Source organism: Brachyhypopomus gauderio, unplaced genomic scaffold, assembly GCF_052324685.1.
Source record: "Brachyhypopomus gauderio isolate BG-103 unplaced genomic scaffold, BGAUD_0.2 sc57, whole genome shotgun sequence".
Lineage (NCBI taxonomy): Eukaryota > Metazoa > Chordata > Actinopteri > Gymnotiformes > Hypopomidae > Brachyhypopomus > Brachyhypopomus gauderio.
Genome location: NW_027506880.1, coordinates 2,066,653 through 2,087,046, shown reverse-complemented (window position 1 = coordinate 2,087,046; position 20,394 = coordinate 2,066,653). Strand labels below are relative to the sequence as shown.

The following is a 20,394-nucleotide window of genomic DNA, read 5'->3' as shown; positions in this document are numbered from 1 at the left end:
TGTTTTAATAACGACGCAGACATGAGCGAGTGTGCCGTGGTGTCTGTGTTTCGCTGGTGGTGTTCGTGTGTGTATGTAGACGGGTCCACCGGTGCGTGCTGCGCGCTAGACCGCATTAGACGCGAGAGTCTCTCGGCTCCTTTCGCCTCGCTCACCCGATATCCCGTGGTGACGGGGGTGAGCGACTGCGAGCCAGAGGGACGCGTCACTGTGGGCGTGGCGCGCAAGCCGCTCGCGGATAGCTCTCTCTCTCTAAAGATCTACGGATCCCGTTGTGAAAACGGTGAGAGAGAGAGAGCTGGAGTCGGCACGTCGCGCTCCACAGAGCGCGCGCATCGGTGGGTCCTGTCCGTTTGTTTGTGTTCTGTCTTTGCGTGTTCGTTTTGTCCTAGAGTGTAGCGTGCTTTGTTTTATGTAATTCCTCTCTTGCACCCCTCTTCACTGTGTGTGGGGAGGGGCCCATTTGAGGTCCCGTGCCATTGGAGGTGGCACGGAGGGCATCCTGGGTGCGTGTATGTTGTACGTTGTGTTTGTGTTTTTGTTTTGTTATTCCCCAGAGGGGCCCCCCCTAAATATGTTTTTGGGGGGGAGCTATGGGGTTCCTGAGCCACAGCATATGGCTCAGAAGGCACTGCTCCATCAGGAGACCTGACCGGTTGGGAGGGACCCCTGAGCAGGGAGGAGCCCTTGTACCCCTTTGTAGGCTGAGGAAGCCTGGGGTGTATAGACAGGGTGTCTCCTCATGCCAAGAAGGGGTCCCTTCACCCCTGTGTAAAAGGGGGGTCAGTGGTCAGAGCAGTGCGCGTTTTGTGTTATGTGTTGTCTGTGTGCGTGTGTGTGTGTGTGTGATGTGTTGCAGGTCGCTCCTGGTGGTGGACTGCGGCACTCCCGGACCTAGTGGGGTCTCCAGGAGGAGACCCTCTCCTTCGAGCTCGGGGTGACCAGCGTGTCCCTGATGCGCATTGCCAGGGCCCTGGTCTCTGGCGCTCCTGGGTTGGGTGGAGGAGTCCACCTTGAGATGAGGGGCCCCGGGAGGGGTTCACTCCCCAGGAGTCTGGGGTGACCCCTAGCGAAAAGGGCAGGGGTCAGCTCCGAGCGAGGAGGTAGGTTCGGGAGGTGTCGGTGGAAGCCATGGCCGCACCCCAGGGTGGCGACCTGCACACATCCACACCTGTGACGTGTGTTGGGCCATGTGCTCCCGGTCCGCACTCAGCGGTGGGGCTTAAGCGGCCTAAGGCCGGTTAGGGCACGAGGGCCCTGTGACCGACCGGGGCGTGGTTATCATACTGTTGACGGCCCAGTCGGTCTAGGGTCCCGCCCAGGAGGCGAGCTAACCTGTCTGTCTTTTTATGTTTTCAGCTCCAGGACTGCAGGGAACGGGTCCCTGCCTGGTCTGCGTCCAGTGACGAGGAGCTTTTATGTGTTTTGTGTTTCAGCTCAGGACGGCAGGGAACGGGTCCCTGTCTTGTCCCCTCCCTCCCGCCCCTTTGTTGTGTTTTGTGAATTGCCGCTGTAAGCCGCACATCCGGAGGGGAGTGCGGCTTTGGTGGGGGGGTCTGTCACGTTGTGGGGGGTCGTTTGTTCGTCTATATATGTCTTGTCTTTGTACCAGTTGACTGCTGGTTATTATTTCCTTCATTCGGAACAATGCACGGGTTTTTGGTTTGCACACTTTCTATTAAACCATCCTCTTTCCCTGAGACTTGGCGTGATCGCTTCCTTTTTAAGTTGCTCACCCTGCCCGTCACAATTAGTCATTCAAAGAGAGCAGAAACAAGGTCCCCAGAGTGCCGGTCACCCTCATCCAGATTATAACAGTCAACAACAATCTCTCTTTTCAAGCACATAACACACTAGTCTTTCTTTCGCTCATTTGTATTGTAGTTTCCAAAGCAGAAAACCCTCAAATTTGTACAACTTCTAGTACCTATGTACAACATACCTGGACAAACATCTTTCACATCCAGTGTACAGTGCACAAGGTCTTCTGGTAAGTTCAGAAAGTCTGCATGCCATCAAATGCACAAAAGAATCTGTCTGAATGAAATGAGTCTACAGGCAGTAGCCATTTCAGACCAGAGTTAAGCTTTTAAAGGCATGATGCCTGGCACCATTTGTAAAGGGTACAGAAACATGTGCTGTCCTTTCACTGTGCTCTAGCTGAAGAATCTCTTTCAAATATCTTCTCCCATGCACACAGGCATAGCAAAGTCTGAAAATACTGTCGAACAGAAAGGTTTGCATGGCGTACTGTGTTGCTTAGTGCTTGAGGTTGAGGGACCCAAATCAGCGTCAACTTTGGCATTAGCCAGCCTTCCTGAAAGGAACTTTTAAAACTTCATCACACCGGTAACACAGTTGGCACTGTCAGATTGCTAATTACAAGTGTGTTTGCAGTGAGAATTTACCTCACCCATGTCTAGCCTTGCACCTCCGAAATTAGCAGAATGGCAGTTGATTTTTCTGCAGAAATTATATTTATTTATTAACTCATTAAAAAGGCCAAAGTCTGAAGGGGCCTCTTGGGTGAAGCCAACAACAATAATAAAAGAGCAGACAAGAAAAAATTACAGTATTTCCTTTGTGTCTGAAGGCTGTGACCTCTGTCAGAGGCAGAGTGCTTGCGGTCATATTGAGAATGCCCGTAAAGATCTTTTTGGTAACCCCCCCACTAGATCTCTAGTAATTTTGTTTTAATGTACTTCAAAGGATGTTGTTTTTCCCTGAACATTGATTGTACAAGTGCTAGAAAGGTCATCATTGTGACAAAAAAGGTGTTAAGTCTCTGAGTTGTTATGCAGGACCTGAGTTAGCCAGTCTAGATGTGCACTGTCCTACTTTCTTACTCTCCTTCTACAGAACTGCATGTGAGATCTTAATTGACACAAGTAGAATTCCTCCCAATGGAATTACGGTACATGCAGGTGGTATTATGGTATTACTTATGGTATATTTATCCACTCTGTCTTTTATTAGCAATTGATGCAGACACCATCTCCACTAGAGGGTATTTCTTGCCATTGATTTGTGCAGTTTCCCAGTAGAACATAATGTATACTCTAACATTGTTCATTAAAACAAGCTATTTAAAAAAATTAAATTGCTGCTCTCTGATGAAGATTGGCAGTCTGCTACGAAAACTGGATTTATCATTGCTCAAGAAATAAGCATCAATGCCAAAGTATGAAGCATGTTGAAGGCAGCTCACTGTGACAAGCTTTACTATTTTATCAAGGCAAACTGTAGCAGAAAGAGTCGCACCGTTGGTGGAAGACTTAGTGGCTGAAGAACAGAGTACAATCTGTCCTATTGTTGTCATACTAATAGGTGAATGCCAACTTGAATAAATGTATGTAATGACGCACACATCATTACTGGAAAGTGATTGGATGTATAATGGCTTTTAATTGGCCTATAATGTGACATTTTGGCGAATGTGGACGTCCAACCTAAATGGACTTTGGCGAGTTCCCACAAACGATTAATGCAGTAATCTGATTAAGGATTCACGTGGTGATCTGATTTACGATTCAGGTGGTCCTCCCATTCATGGTTTATGTGATCATCTCAGTCGTGATTCATGTGGTCATCCCATTCATGGTTTATGTGATCATCTGAGTCGCGATTCATGTGGTCATCAAATTCATGGTTTATGATTATCTGCTTCGTGATCCATGCGGTCATCTGAGTGTCAGTGACTTTTCTCACCTCTTATCTATACTGGGCAGAATAAGAATACATACTTATGGTCATTGCTGTTGTTACACACCATTGTACTTTATTGTTTTTGCCATTGAACTGCAGACTTGACTCAAACCTTTCTGAGGATGAAACTGTACCCGTCACTCACCCGGTTGTTCACCCATGCTCCAAAGATTCAAAACAAAAAAAAAAATTTCTTCCTCTGAGAGTGAAATATTTAGTGCATCGTAAATCAGGTTAAGTGGGCTTTTTTGGTACTACTGGCCTTCCTGTAAAGCTTGAGATAGCATCTAGCCTTCTGATTGCCCCAGGATACGCTGTGCAAATTGTCTTTAGGAGGAAACCTGAGTAAGGCCACATTTGAGGAGGCAGTGTGGACAAAAATACGGAGTGGCTGGTGGGAAAAATGCACCTCTGCTTTGCCAAAAAGAACAGTATTTAATTCCTGTGATTTCTTTAAGGACTTTTGATGTGGAGAAACAAAATGTACAGGTGAGTCCGTTTTGGACAACTGGTATGCAAAACTACGCAAAGATGGCACGTCACACGGTACAGACCCCGTCATGGTACAGCCCCTTCACGGTACAGTCCCTGTTAAGTTATAGCCCCCATCACGGTATAGCCCCTGTTAAGGTATAGCCCCTGTTAAGGTATAGCCCCTAACTCCTCCCTTTGGGCATGTTGTTGTGTGTTCAACTCTGTCTACATTCATGTGTGTGTGTTCGTCTCTGTCATTTCCATCATCTGTTCCTCGTCTCGTTGATGTGATGTGCTGCATTTGTGTCCAGTTTGTGCTCATGTATTTAAGTGCGTATTTTGTCTAGCCTGGTTGTCAGTTGTTGTCTCACAAGTGTTCAGAATTTTTCTGTGTGTACCTTATTATCATTATTAAAAGTGCAGTATAGCCTGCTCTAGCCTCAGCATCCTTTACATCTCTCATTGCAAGGTGAAGTCAAGCAGAGCGTTTCCCCCTCAGCAGAGTGTGCGAGAAGTTCTCCTGCACTTTATTCTGAGCAAAATTAAGACCACAAATGCATGTCAATTCATGCTTTTAGTTTTCAGCCAAAGCCATTCACCAGGTCAGCTGAAGAAATGGACGCTCTCAGATTACCAGCCTGTGCCGAATTAACTGTATACATTAATATGAATCTAACCGAAGTCTGTGGTAATCTCAATTGAGGTCAGAGGCCATCAGCATTGATGACTCACCTATTTGTATGAATACAATAGGCAAGTACCAGTAAACACCTGTGAAAAAAATGTGTTGTCTGGTGCAATGGAAAAACAACTGAAAGATTAGACCCTTTTCTCCTCTACCAACTCTGTTGCTCTGTCTGCTGCAGTTTACCTTGACAAAGTTAATAGTAAAAGCTGGTCAGCAGCCCATCTACCTTCCCCATGCTTTAACAGACCTGGCGGAAGATCTTTGGCCTTGATGCAGAGATGATTTCATGAGTCATTGCAAAAAATAGCCTTCAAAGCAGCATCGTCCATCCCACAACTGCTGCTTGTTGCAACTTGCAATTAACTTGTTTAATTTGCTCATTTAATTAGCTTATTTCATTACCTTGTTTTAAATGAACAATGCTAGCCTGTGAGTACATTGTGAGTGACTGGGAAAGACTGGCAAGAAAGGTCTAGGACATGGGTTAAAGTTCTCCGTCACTACGACGGATTTCCGTCATTTGATTTTTTTGGGGAAAAAATCCGTCAAATCATAATAAACCACACGCGCGTGCGTGCTATCTTTTGTGGCCGAAATATGATTCTCACTGGCGCTCATCAGCGCTGGATGGATGACGGCGGTGTCATTTGATTGACTTGCGGGTCATTCCGCCTTCAGATTTACGGACATTATGTAGAAAAGTGACCTCCCTCCTGCCTGACGTGACCGTAGCGCGCGACTCTGTACACCTCGTGCAAACTTGCGCGAACGGCGGAGGCTAGTTGACGCGTCACATTCTTTTTGCAGTCTTGTCCGAAACGATATGTGGTAGTATAAAGAAACACCGCTCAAAAACAGGAGAATTTTAATGTTGCTATGTGTTCCAGGTTTGAAAAGTGCTGGAATTTAGGCTAAAGTACTTTAAAATGTTGAAATTGTAACTACTTCGTTTCACAACAAATATCTGTCTGACTGAACAGTTTTCTTGCATTACGTTAACAAATACGAGCCTCTTGTAATTCCAGGAAACATGAGAGAACGTGAAGACATTAAGATTGGGTGTTTTGAAAATAAACAACCATTAAAAAATGTGATAAAAAGCGAATTATTTCGAATCATTTCGAGTATATGTATAAATATTTAACTTAATTAAATGTAACATTGAAAACGTGTTGAAATGGACCTTGAAAGTGACGTGCAAGTGCTTTAATTCCACCTTATAAAGGTGTATGAACCCTGCAAACATGACTTTGTTCATTGTGCTGAGGCGCGGCGCGTGCGAAGTTACAAAATTCGAGAGGTGCACGACCTTGCGAATCACCAGCACGCGAGGCTCTCGCGCACGGGTGGAGCCAGCGCGATTACGTCATTTTCGGCGCCCGAAAATTTCGGTCAAATATAATGGCTTAAACCAGGCTTAACATGGATGGTTTTGTTCTGTTTGTATTTAAAAGCTCTATCCAGTGTAATTTTTTTGTAACATACCTACTTAAAGCAGGTAATCTTACGGCTTATGTTTTTGTGAATAGTGAATTTGATAAAAACAAGAGAGCTTCATACCTTTTAAAACTCACCAGGATTCACTAAATTTGACTTGATCTTTAAATAGTTTTCTGAAGAGGACCCCCAGATTTATGTACATTTATTGCTCAGGTGTTGCATTTTGTCACTTCATAGATTCTCTCTTCTCTCCTTACACAGGCTGTTTAGATAAATATACTTTATAAATGTGTTTATTGTGTAGAATTAGGCAAAAGAGGTCGTGTCCCAACTACACCACATTTTCAGTAATTGCTAGCATTGTCTTTTGCCAGGAAAAATTTTCAGTCAAATGAAAATTTCTTGCTTTAACCCATGGTCTAGGACTTCTAATGAATAAACTAGTGACTGCATTAGTTGTCATTAAAGGATATAATAAAGAATGAATACAGAATAAAGAGTGAACAATATAGGAACTGAAATATAAGGTTTTTCCATTTTTGCCTGGCTTCCTTGTGAGCCTCACCAAACACTCGGGTGGGCCTGTATGTTTGCAGCACTAGTGTAGTGGCATATAAGTGGTGTAACTGTCCACAGAACATCAAGTTCCAGACTGTATAAAACAAATCCATTCAGATTAACAGTTAATTCCACTTGCACACAAGAAAGCAATTAAAATGCATGAAACTCAGAGCACCTCAAATATGGAAATCAATTAAAGGAGGTCAGGATGAGGGGTGGGGTTATGTACGTTTGTTATGAAGCCAGTAATCACCATTTATTTCACGTCTACATGAGATGACCTTTTGTGCGAGGCTCTGCGTGAGAAATAAAATCAATTGACCCTTTCAACTATCTTAATGAAATCAACATGAAAAGGAACACAACCCTCTCCACTGGGCTTTGTGACTGTGTGAAGCACTTCCTCAGGATTCCTGATGTATGCACTAAAGTGTGTTCGCAGCTTCAGAGATCCCGTTCCTGAACGGAGACCAGAGCTGAGGTGGGTCATCAGGCCCTGTGTCAGTCCGCACGGCTACTCAGCGCAGTACTTCTACAACTGCATTGCTTAATTAATTCTGTCTTCTTTGCACAGGATTCATTACTTCAGTAAAAGGCAAAAAAAAAGAGTTCAGACCACATTGGAGGAAAACATTACAGAAAAAAAGCTGAGATGCATGCTACGGCGTGGTGAACTTAAGAGCAACAGGCATGGCCTCCTGGAGCAGACTGGCAGATGTCCCATACACCAAGCCATGGTGTACCTACTATAGTCCATCCACCTGTACATGCTCTTTACATTCTGAGTTCCTTTTCTCATCCAATTAAGACATTTCAGGGAAGTGAGACATGGCGGACTTAAGAGAGAGGCCAATCCGCCTGTAGTCGTTGGTGAGATAATGTTTGATATTAATACAATGACAGATACAGTTGTGATCAAATTTATTCAACCCCCACTGAAATAAAGTGTTTTGGCCAGTTTGACATTGATTTTGATCATTTCAGTCATCTTATTTACAATTATATCAAAGAGGCACTTATAAATTAGACAAACATAACATAATATTTATGATGGAATAACCACAAATGTCTTTACTGTGCTCACATCATTATCAGTTTTATTCAACCCCCTAGTGACATTATTTTTTAGTACTTAGTACAACATCCTTTTCCAGTTATGACAGCTTTCAAGCGTGAAGCATAGCTTGACACAAGTGTCTTGCAGCGACCTATGGGTATCTTAGCCCATTCTTCATGGGCAAAAGCCTCCAGTTCAGTCACATTCTTAGGCTTGCGCACTGCAACTGCCTTCTTTAGGTCCCACCAGAGGTTCTCAATTGGATTTAAGTCTGGTGATTGCGATGGCCACTCTAGAATGTTCCAGCCTTTCATGTTCAACCATGCTCTAGTGGACTTGGATGTGTGCTTCGGATCATTGTCCTGTTGGAAGGTCCAACGTCTCCCAAGCCGCAGGTTTGTGACTGACTCCATCACATTTTCCTCCAAGATCTCCTGGTACTGAAGGGAATTCATGGTACCCTGCACACGTTGAAGCTTTCCTGTACCATTAGAAGCAAAACAGCCCCAAAGCATAATTGACCCCCCGCCATGCTTCACAGTAGGCAAGGTGTTCTTTTGTTCATAAGCCTGGTTCTTCCTTCTCCAAACATAGCGCTGGTCCATTGTCCCAAACAGTTCTAATTTAGTTTCATCTGACCACAGTACACTGTCCCAAAACCTTTGTGGCTTGTCCACATGACTTTTGGCATACTGCAGTCGACTTTTCTTGTTCTTTGGAGTCAGCAAGGGGGTGCGTCTGGGCGTTCTGGCATGGAGGTCTTCGTTATGCAGTGCGCGCCTTATTGTCTGAGCTGAAACTTCAGTGCCCACATCTGACAGGTCTTTTTTCAGTTCCTTAGCAGTCACGCGGGGATTTTTCTCCACATTACGCTTCAGGTAGCGCACAGCAGTCGCGGTCAGGATCTTCTTTCTGCCACGACCAGGTAACGTTTCCACTGTGCCCTTTAACTTGAACTTGCGAATGATACTTCCGATAGTGTCTCTTGGAATATTTAACAACTTCGCAATCTTTTTATATCCATTGCCATTCTTGTGAAGAGCAATAACCTCTTCTCTTGTCTTCTGGGACCATTCTCTTGCCTTCACCATGCTTGGAAACACACCAGTAGATTTCTAGAAGGAGCTGAGTATCACAGTCCTTTTAAATCTGCCTAATTGGTGCTTATCATGCTTGATTGCTGCTTGTTGACATCCACAGATGTTTTCAATACCTGATGGAAAACACTGAAATGAACCTCTGTTCTTAGGAGTGGTAGTCGTAAAGGGGTTGAATAATTGTGTCAATGAAGAAATCACAAAAAGGCCATTTAATACTTTATGACAAAAAAATTGATGCTATCTTAGTTGCATTTAGTTCTTTAACAAGTCCTTGTAAGATTTCATTATGAACACAATTACAAATGTGCACTGAATTCCATAAAACCCTTCGCAGCATTGGGGGTTGAATAAATTTGATCACAACTGTATATCCATTTTAAGATGTAATAAAAAGCTTTTTTAGCTTCCTTCTAAAGGAAGCACTCCCTAAACTCACCAAACATTTGAAATGGCAGAGCTGAAAATAATTGGGAAAGCTGTGACACTTTTTTCCCAGGAAATTCCACCCCAGTACACGTTAATATAAAGGAGAACGGAGATCCAGCCCTGAAATGAGACCTTTTCAAGACCAAAGGGTCAAAAACATTTCGATCGTCATCCATCAAGAAGAGGAAAAAGAGGAAGTCTTGAATTGCAAGGAGAAAAGGTCAACTCATCTCCTTGCCATAGGTGACATCACACATCAACACACACTCACGCACACACACTCTGCAGATCATCAAATTCTCACATTATCATGTCTGAACTTCACAGCCATCTCACAGCAGAAACTGGGCAAACTACACGGCATAACCATCCAAAGAAACATTGATGACCTGCCCATGGGTTTTCTGTTTAGAACATGATCAGTGAGATGTTATTTATTCACTCCTAGACAAGAGCAAAAAACTCCTAAGATTCTATTATACAGGATTTATCTCTAAATGCATAATATCATATATGTATCATGTAATGATACATACTGTTCATACTGACACCATACTTATTGAACATCATCAACGTCGGTATGAACCTAATGCCAACACCACTGTGTGGGCTATGACTGCTGAGAGGAAATACCTGCGTGATTTGAAGGATTTAAAGTGATTTAAAGGAAACAAAGGCCCAAGTGAGCAGAAAGGTCCATGGATCATGAGATGGACCAGGACCAGGACCAGGATCTCAGGGAGAACTGTGTGTATGTTGAGAGCCAGGATGAGCAGGAGAGATGGCCTCACCAGGAATGTTGTGTATGGTGATGGCCAGGATCAGCAGCACGATACGTCTCCAGCTGTTCTGCGATATGCTGCTTGCTTCCTGTGGTCTGAACCCCAGTTCTGGACCTTCTGCATGGCTGGTATGGACTCCCTTTCGTCTTTGGTAAACTTCTCCATTCTCTGTTTAATGTGTCAGAAAAACACAATCCCAGTGTTATGATTGTGAAAAATAATGAGAGCACATTGATTCATGGCATAAACTTGTCCACGGGAACACAGAAAAGACTACTGGCAAAGGACCAGCAAACATATAATTAACAACATCAGCAAACATATATATATAACAATATGAGCAAACATATAAATCACATCGTCAGCAAATTTGATATCATAAGCTTGTTTTGCTCAAGATAATTTTCTTTCGAAAGATTCTAATGAATTCTTGATTGACCACAGCACAAATATATGGTCCAGAGACTCTGCTGAAAGCCAATAACTAATATTTTAATCAATGCACTGAAAGATCTAAATGACAACAATTCAATAAACAAATTAGTACATGCTCCTTTTTAAGACGAGTCACTAAGCCCAAATCAATATGTTCAATCAATCTCTGTAAAAATCGCTGTGCCACTAATTGGCTTGGTCAGTGATAGAGGTGGGGCGTGTGAGTATAGAGTTTCTTTGTTCTCCATAAAACAGATACAACAGATACACAGTGAGGAGCTGTGGATACACACACACAGACACAGGCACAGGCACAGCTGTGTGTGTGTGTGTGTGTGTGTGTGTGTGTGTGTGTGTGTGTGTGTGTGTGTGTGTGTATGTATCGGTGGGTGTGTCCATAAAAGGCATACATGCTTTACAATATGAATAACTCTAAACTATGGTTCAATCATTTAAATCACCATTTTAATTATTGTTTAAATATTTACTTCAGTGTTTAAATATTGAATTGGTTAAGTTTGTCAGTAATTTAATAATCAAAGAGAAATAACTGAGTAAATCACACATTTGTAAGTCTGGCAGTACACTGCACACTACTGCACAGTACACACTACTGTAGGTCAAATTATATAATCACTAAAAACCCTTGTTTCTAATTTCCTAATCTTCTTAATCACAGCAACAATGTGATTACCTATGAACAACAAAAAACAAGTCAAAGATGAAATTTCTTTCTATCCCATGAATCAAAGTGATTCTATGTACTGGGTTCAATGAGTGCTATCACTTGTAAAAAACGTTCCTGTCTTCAAGCTTAAACCCTGGTGCCAAAGCCCCATCCCTCTACCCCAGACCCTCATTAAAGTCGTCCGAATGGCAAGTCGAAAGGTCAGCAGCATTGTTCTCTGTGACATGGACACACACAAAATGGACACTACATTACTCATTATGTGTGCTGCTAGCATTTACCATGTAAGCCAAAACCTGAACGAGGTTGCAAGTTTTATTATGCAGTGACGGAAATATTCAGTATGGCAAAGATGCTGATGGATGTTAATTCGCTGGATTTAAGGTGTTAGCGATTAGTAAGTCTGCGCATGTTTGCCCTTGAAGTGTGATTTAACGAGAATACTACAAGCATCTAGTTAAACATGACACACATGGGCTTGGATTAGCGGCAGACCTGGGGACAGTTTGACATTGCCAGGACACAACATGAAGTGGACCCTCAGGGGACAGGATACAAGAGTAAGAACATCTTCAGTTCTACACCGGAACCCTATTCACTGTGTAGGTTGCGTGACTAAGGCAAAACCTCGACACGACTCTTGAAGGCAGGTAAGGTCATGTTCTTTGTAGGCACGACTACTCAAACACACACACACACACACACACACACACACACACACACACACACACACACACACACACACACACACACACACACACACACACACACACAGCTTTGCTGTTTAGTTTAGTTTTATCTGCTTGTCATCTCCATCAGCTCCACGTACACTCCTAATTGAGCCCGTTGTTGCTTTAGTCTAGAGTCCCTAAGTAATAAAGCAAAGTAAATAAGGTAAATGTAGAAGTAGAATAAGATAATTATAAACAAACCCCTCCCCCATCTGATATATTAGATCAATTTTCAACTGAAAGTGGCTACAAGATGCATTATTCATCATTCATTTTTTCCAGATATCTTTTTCATATTCCACATAAAAATGTAAAATGGCCTTTTTCACTTTGTGCTATATTAAGATTGGTTAAAGTTAGGGACAAAACACTTTGCACATTTCAGCTGATGTTAGAAGATTCAGACTAGTGCTGGGCAATATGACCAAAAAATACTATATGACAGTATTTTTCAAAATTATATCGGTTTCACGGTATTTGACAAGTGCTTGAATTCCACCTTGTAAAGGTGGATGAACCCTGCAAACACAGCGCTGAAGAACGGAACGCGGCCTCGACACGCCACAGCGGAGCCCCTACGATTGCTACCCGTATTTTCCAGATTATAAACCGCTACTTATTCCCTCACGCTTTGAACCATGCAGCTTATAATTAGGTGTGGCTTTTCTGTAGATGTTTCTTCACCCGTCAGGGGCGGAGCAGAAAGTTAATCAGGTGGTAGGACAAAGTTGTAAATCAAAGAAGAAAGTGCTCAATTTCATTTAGCACATGCAAGCAGCAGGCACGATGGATATTTTTTTTCCCCAAACAAACGTGTTGTGCCGAATTCCGACTCCCCTCGTTTGCACAAGCAAAAAGACGCTCCACACACCTCCACACCCCACCACACCCCTCCACACACCTCCACACCTATTAACCCCTCCACACCCCACCACTCCCCTCCACACACCTCCACACCTATTAACCCCTCCACACCCCACCACTCCCCTCCACAGACCTCCACACCTATTAACCCCTCCACACCCCACCACTCCCCTCCACAGACCTCCACACCTATTAACCCCTCCACACACCTCCACTCCCCTCCACACCCCACGACTCCCCTCCACACACCTCCACACCTATTAACCCCTCCACACACCTCCACTCCCCTCCACACCCCACGACTCCCCTCCACACACCTCCACACCTATTAACCCCTCCACACACCTCCACTCCCCTCCACACCCCACGACTCCCCTCCACACACCTCCACACCTATTAACCCCTCCACACACCTCCACACCTAATAACCCCTCCACACACCTCCACTCCCTCCACACACCTCCACACCTATTAACCCCTCCACACACCTCCACTCCCTCCACACACCTCCACACCTATTAACCCCTCCACACACCTCCACTCCCTCCACACACCTCCACTCCCTCCACACACCTCCACACCTATTAACCCCTCCACACACCTCCACTCCCTCCACACTTCTAAACCCCTCCACACACCTCCACTTCCTCCACACCCCAACCCCTCCACACAGGAGAGCCATTCACAACGGAGAAATACAACGGAGATGGAAAATACCAGAACAGCGTTGACAGATAATCCACAAAACCGAACAAACCACAAATAACCGACAACGGGCGAAACACAGAGATACAAGTACACAGGACTAAACTAGACACAACTGAACACAATGACGACACGTGCGTGGCAGACAGAGGGAAACCAGGGCAACAGACACGCAGGGTGGGATAACTGGGCAAGGAACAACACCGATGAAGAACAGGGACACCGGAGTGACAGCGAGTAGAGGGGGCGTAGCCCTACGTGACAAGAACAAAAAAGTCCTGCTCTATAGGGTTTTTTTTCTTTTAATTATTAAATTATTATTGATCTATGATGATGAAAGACAGTAATAGTACAGGCTGAACTGTAATACACCCGGGGTCAACGACCACACACTGGCTCAGCGAGTACACCCGGGGTCAGCGATTACACCTGGTTTCAGCGACCACACACGGGCTCAGCGATTACACCCGGGGTCAGCGATTACACCCGGGGTCAGCGATTACACCCGGGGTCAGGGACCACACACGGGGTCAGAGATTACACCGGGGGTCAGCGATTACACCCGGGGTCAGAGATTACACCCGGGGTCAGTGATTACACCCGGGGTCAGCGACCACACATGGGGTCAGCGATTACACCCGGGGTCAGCGATTACACCTGGGGTCAGCAACCACACACAGGCTCAGCTATTACACTCGGGCTCAGCGATTATACCCAGGGTCAGCGATTACACACGGGGTGAGTGATTACACACGGGTCAGCGACGACACACGGGGTCAGCGACTACATCTGGGGTCAGCAATTACACCCGGGGTCAGCTATTACACCCGGGCTTAGCAATTACACCCGGGGTCAGCGATTACACCCGGGGTCAGCGATTACACACGTCACACGGGGTCAGCGACTACACACGGGGTCAGCGACGACACACGGGGTCAGTGACTACATCTGGGGTCAGTGACTACATCTGGGGTCAGTGAGTATACCTGAGCTCAAACCCACAATCCTCTACTGGAAACATGCTGAACCTCCCCCAAAATCCATCCAACTGTTGCTGATAGAGCCATGGGTTATCTGGCCAATTGAACTTTGACTTACAGGGCTGATGTAATTATCATCTTCTTCATCCAGATTGCACTCAGTGTTCAATATGCATGGCCATACAGACACAGTCACTCACATTTACACTCTTGCACGTGTGCACGGTCGCGTGAGCCTTACGCTGTATTGATCTGCTCTGTCGTTTTCAATCGACCTCTGATCAATGCAGTGGAATTAGATGCCCAGTCATCCTGGGTCTCTAACGCTTCCTGACCCATCACTCAAGCTCCGGTCTTCAGCTCCCCTCTGTAGTTAGCACTCCTCCACCCATTCATTAGGCCTGCTCCAACCGCACTCCATACTGAGTCACCGTGACAGGCCAGACGTTGGTGAGCTCCCCTGATTTCAAAAGATGAGACTCATTTGGGTAACAGAAATTATTTTCCTCGCCACACGGCCGTTCAGAATGGCCAACAGGTGCCTTCTACACCAACACAGCCCACTCAGGCACACACACACACACACACACACACACACACACACACACACACACACACACACACACACACACACACACACACACACACACACACACACACCGAGCTTCGTACACACTGGCAGAACAGGAGCACCTTAAGAAGAGGTCAAAACAAATGTTCGGGTCACAGACCATCTCACTCGGTCCGACCAAACGCGTATCTGTTCCAGAGCTTTCCAATATCAGTCTTTCTTCTCAGCAAAATGCTGCCATAGAAACCACCACAGGCTAGTCATATCCATAGTGTGGCTTACATAAGCACATGGGTATTCATGCAGCCTCTGCAGGTGTGGTGGAGTGTGTGACTGCGGTCTGTGAGCTGCATAATGAAACAACAACACCATGGCCTCTTGTTGCCGTGAACACACACTGGGAAGCTAAAGCTGCGAGAAAAGCTAAGCTGTCAAAACAAAAGAACAACCTTGCTTTGAATATGTAATGATTTTACAGGAGTACATTGGCCAGACGTTTGCTTCTTATCACAAGCCTTAGCTTATCAAAAGCCTTATAGAGCTGACCGTAATAGTGTGGGTTGTTGTGATCTGTGGCCAGGCTGCCCAAGGCCAAAGCTGCCTCTCATCACACTGGAAAACGATATTGACACAGACGGTGTGTTTGTTAAATCGTTCGGCTACCTCGGCCTGAGGAGCAGGTCAGCATCTGATTAGTGAACTGGGTTCAATGTGTAGGTGCCCTCCTGACCCCCCTTCCATCCCCCCACCACACACACACACACACACTGTACAGAGTACAGTAATTTGAGTAGACTTAAACAGCATAAACACACACAATGGAACTATAAACCATACAAAGAACTAAACTCCTTTAGATCAAGCCACAGTAAAAAATTAAGATTTATATATCAGAGACCCTATTTATATAATGTGAAAATATATCAAATTTCAAAACTGTATAAATTTTTCCTTACTACAGTTTTCATTACACCCTTATTAATCACACATAAATGAGCTCTGAGTGTGAATCATCACAGGAACGCATCACAGGAATCTGATTATGTGTGTTCGTCTGTGAGTGTGTGTGTCTGTGTGTCTGTCTGTCTGTGTACGTGGGCTGGGGTGGGGTTCAGTGGGCTGCAGCCCACGTACTAAAGTGGTGTAATGCCCCATGATACTAAGCCTGCTGCAGATCACACTCCAATACCTCCTGAACACACAGCACATGGAGTAATGGTCAGAGTAATCAGAGCTGAATGATCATAGTCAGCAAGACTATGTCTAGAAGACCACAAACACACACAAAAAAAAAACTATACTCAGCATGAGTCACACTTGCAATCTCTTGTAAAGGACCTGCAAGTACCAACATCATGACTTTATTAGTCTTAGCTGCTGACTACAGCCCTCATCTCCTCTCTGAACTGTATGATTACATTAGCATTACAATAGCATTTCATTCCCACTCATACACTGCGCTGTTGTTTTCAAGATGGAATAGTATTAGCCAGACATAGAGCACACATCTACATTACCTCTACAAGGCTTTAGATAGATTTCTATATTCAACCTAACCACAACAGTCCCGTCACATGAGATGACTAGAGAAAGAGCAGTTATTCCTGGGGATTGTAGAGCCCTGATGGTGGACACTATTCTGCAGTTTCATTGTTCATTTTACAACCAATGATGCAACACAGACCCCCCACAAATAACTGCGCGCGCGCGCACACACACACACACACACACACACACACACACACACACACACACACACACACACAGGTATGTACACTCACCGGCCACCTTATAAGGTATTACAGGGGTGGGCAATACATTTTTACAAGGGACCACATGAGAAACCTGAATTGTGTCAGAGGGCCACACAAACGAAAATGGTACTTCCGCAAATGGTAGAGGCGTTTATACTTGCCGCGTCACATTCTGTGTAGTGTTCTCCGAAACGATGTGTGTTAGTATAAACAAACACCCCTCAAAAACAATGGAAGGAACATTTACCTGACCAATTTTAATGTTGCTTTTTGTTTCAGATTTGAAAAGTGCTGGAATTTTTTAATACTTGAAAATGTTTGAAATTGTAACTACTTCGTTTCACAACAAATAGCCATCTGAATGAACAGTTTTCTTGTATTTCATTAACAAATACGAGCCTTGTAACGTTCTGCGCGGGGCAGAACAGGAAGGCGGACACAAACGCTGAGGAGAGCGAGATTTATTCAAGGAAATTCCATGGACAGAGTCGAGATAGCAGGCGCAGGTCATATCGGGTTGGCAGTCCATACACGAAATATACACAGGCATAACACGAACCGGAAAAACAACAAGGCAGGCAAACCAGGGGAGAACAGGCAAAACACACGGAGGACGGGAAATACAAAAGAGCGAACTCACGTAATGACAATGAACAGGATTAAACAAAAAGACCGATACGGACAAGGGAGACACAGGGACTTTTATACACAGAACTAAACTAGGGACAGGTGATGACAATGACACAGGGGCGTGGTAACAAACGAGGAATCATCAAAACCAACGAGCAGGGTGGGACAAACAGGCAGGGAACACGGACATGAGGGAACCCAGAGTGACAGCTACGAGAGGGGGCGTTGCCCTACGTGACAAGCCTCTTGTTATTCCAGGACGAAACATGAGAGAACGTGAAGACTTTAAACAACCATTAAATAATGTGATAAAAAAGCAAATTATTTTGAATCATTTCGAGTGTAGTACTTCGTGCGCGCGAAGTTACAAAATTCGAGAGGTGCACGACCTCACGAATCAATAGCGCGCGAGGCCCTCGCGCACGGGCAGAGCCAGCGCGATTACATCATTTTCTTAAACCTAGCTTTAAAGCACTTCTACGGCACTTCCAAGGTCCATTTCAATATTTCCCAGCTGACTCAGGTTCTCTCTAAGCTCGGTTTCTGGAACGGAAAACCCTGAGTTTTCGTTAACTCTGAGTTTACTTACCCGGTTTCTTCACTGAATCCACTTTCTGGAATACCCCCCTGTTCAGTCAGCTATTTGTTGTGAATCGAAATAGTGTTACAATTTCAAGCATTTTGAAGTATTTTAGCCAACATTCCAGCACTTTTCAAACCTGGAACACAATTCACAATTATAATTTGTCACGTAAATGTTCGCGGAGGTTCGTGCGAGGGGTGCGGAGTCACGCGCTACGTTCACTCGCGAAAGTATAAATTTTGCCTTAACTTGTCGCTGATCACCTACAGTGTTTCTTGCACAGCTCACACACAAGCACGTACATCCACACAAATAAAAGCGTCACAGTTGTATTGCACGCACGACATAGATATTTGTTAAATTTATGATTGGCCTCTCGCAGGCCGGACAGGGACGCACAACGGGCCGGATGTGGCCCGCGGGCCGTAGTTTGCCCAGGTCTGAGGTATTAGGTGAGCCTGTGCAAATTGTAGCTTTAGTTTCGTGTTCTTAGCTCACAGGAGAGGCATCGGATCGTCTTTGCCATGCCTAAATGCACCGAGTTGCTGCCATGAGATTGGCTGATTCAACATTTACGTTAATGAGCAGTTGGACAGGTGTACCTAATAAAGTGGCCGGTGAGTGTATGGTACTTTATTACATGGCTCTGATCAGGCTGTTAACACCCTCCTTTATAGTGGAAAAACGGTGTTTTGATCCTCATGACTGCGCAGGACTCGACCCAGGATGACCACGGCCCAGAACAGCCAGCAGAGAACACACACACTCATTACACTGCATGTTTTATGCATTGTTCATAGTCATTTTGTTTTCTCTGTTTAACCCTGCAGTGAACTAAACATAGCCTGCAACTGCCTTCAGAGGTTTCTCCCAACGCACCCAGTTCAGCCATCAGGATCAGCTAAAACCGAGACAGTAATGTAAAAAAGCACTCTGATGGGCCCAGCACATCTAATAACACAATAAATATTTTAAATAAAACAAAAAGACTACTTTTTTTATGAACTTTAATGAGTTTTACCCAGTTTGCAGCACTGACTGCATCACAGATACAACCAGAGCTTCACACGGCCATCGAACTGCCACACGACCAGGGAAGCAGGCAGCATGTGGTACAGATGTGCTTCAAACGGGGGGGATGGGTTCTTAGGGCTGCGAACACATACTGAACGAAGCTGTGTGAATACCAAGGAGATGGTCAAATGTTAATTTTGTCATGGCAACTGTTGTCTGGCAACAGCTGCACCCTGGGAAGATGCACACGTACACGTATGGTCTTTCCACAACAGGCAAATTAATAAATCAAATAACAAGAATAATGTAAGAACAACCCTGTGTATTTGGGATTGTCAGATGAGAAAATGAAGCATGTGGCATACATGACTTGATCTGCCACACCAATCCTGAGCCTGAGCAAGGACCGGGTCTGTGGGGCATGTGGGGCATACGGGGCGTACTGGGTGTGCTGTATCTGCTGGTGGAGCAAGTCAAAGTTTGATAACTGCCAAGGCTCCCAGCCCTCTAACTGACAGCTGACCAACACTACCAGACAGGATGTTCCCTGATGTAGGGCAGGGGTACAAACAGCAAAAACAAGAGTGATAACAAAAAAAAGTCTGCATAGAGGCCCACCAATATATGACCCACACACACTGTGTGTGTGTCTGTCTGTTTCAGTCCATAGATCAAAACTAATGCAGAGACATGAGCATCCAACTAACCCTTGACCTAGACAAGTGTGTCTGCAACAGAGTGCATCTGTTAGTGTGTATGAGTGTGTGTGTGTGTGTGTGTGTGTGTGTGTGTGTGTGTGTGTGTGTGTGTGTGTGTGTGTGTGTGTGTGCGCGCACCCTTCAGTCCAAAAGATAATGAAGAGACATGAGTGTCTAGACAATTGGGATCTAGACTAGAGAGGGCTCTATGATTGGGTGCTTGTGTCAATGTGCACATGCATATGCGTATGCGTGTGTGTATGTGTATGTATGTATACATGTATGTGCAATGTAGTCTTTTTTCTCTGCCAGATCTTTATACGATCTATTTAGTTAAACTTAAACGAGCCGTCCAACAGCCAGATGTGTTGGAGCTAAACTTTGTACCAGAGCTGTAGTACCAGAGCTGCGGGACCAGAGCTGTAGAACCAGAGCTGCAGGACCAGAGCTGCAGGACCAGAGCTGCGGGACCAGAGCTGCGGGACCAGAGCTGTAGAACCAGAGCTGC

General features: G+C 44.9%; 1 protein-coding gene across 2 annotated transcripts in view; it reads right to left on the bottom strand.

Annotated features, from left to right (window-relative positions):
- Positions 1-20,394, bottom strand: part of slc39a11 (solute carrier family 39, member 11) — a 110,272-nt gene that overhangs the window by 26,750 nt on the left and 63,128 nt on the right. For both annotated transcript variants that reach the window (XM_076988014.1, XM_076988016.1), the window contains exon 6: positions 10,243-10,401. In XM_076988014.1, coding sequence (XP_076844129.1) covers positions 10,243-10,401 — 159 coding nt within the window. The remainder of the gene's footprint in view (positions 1-10,242; positions 10,402-20,394) is intronic.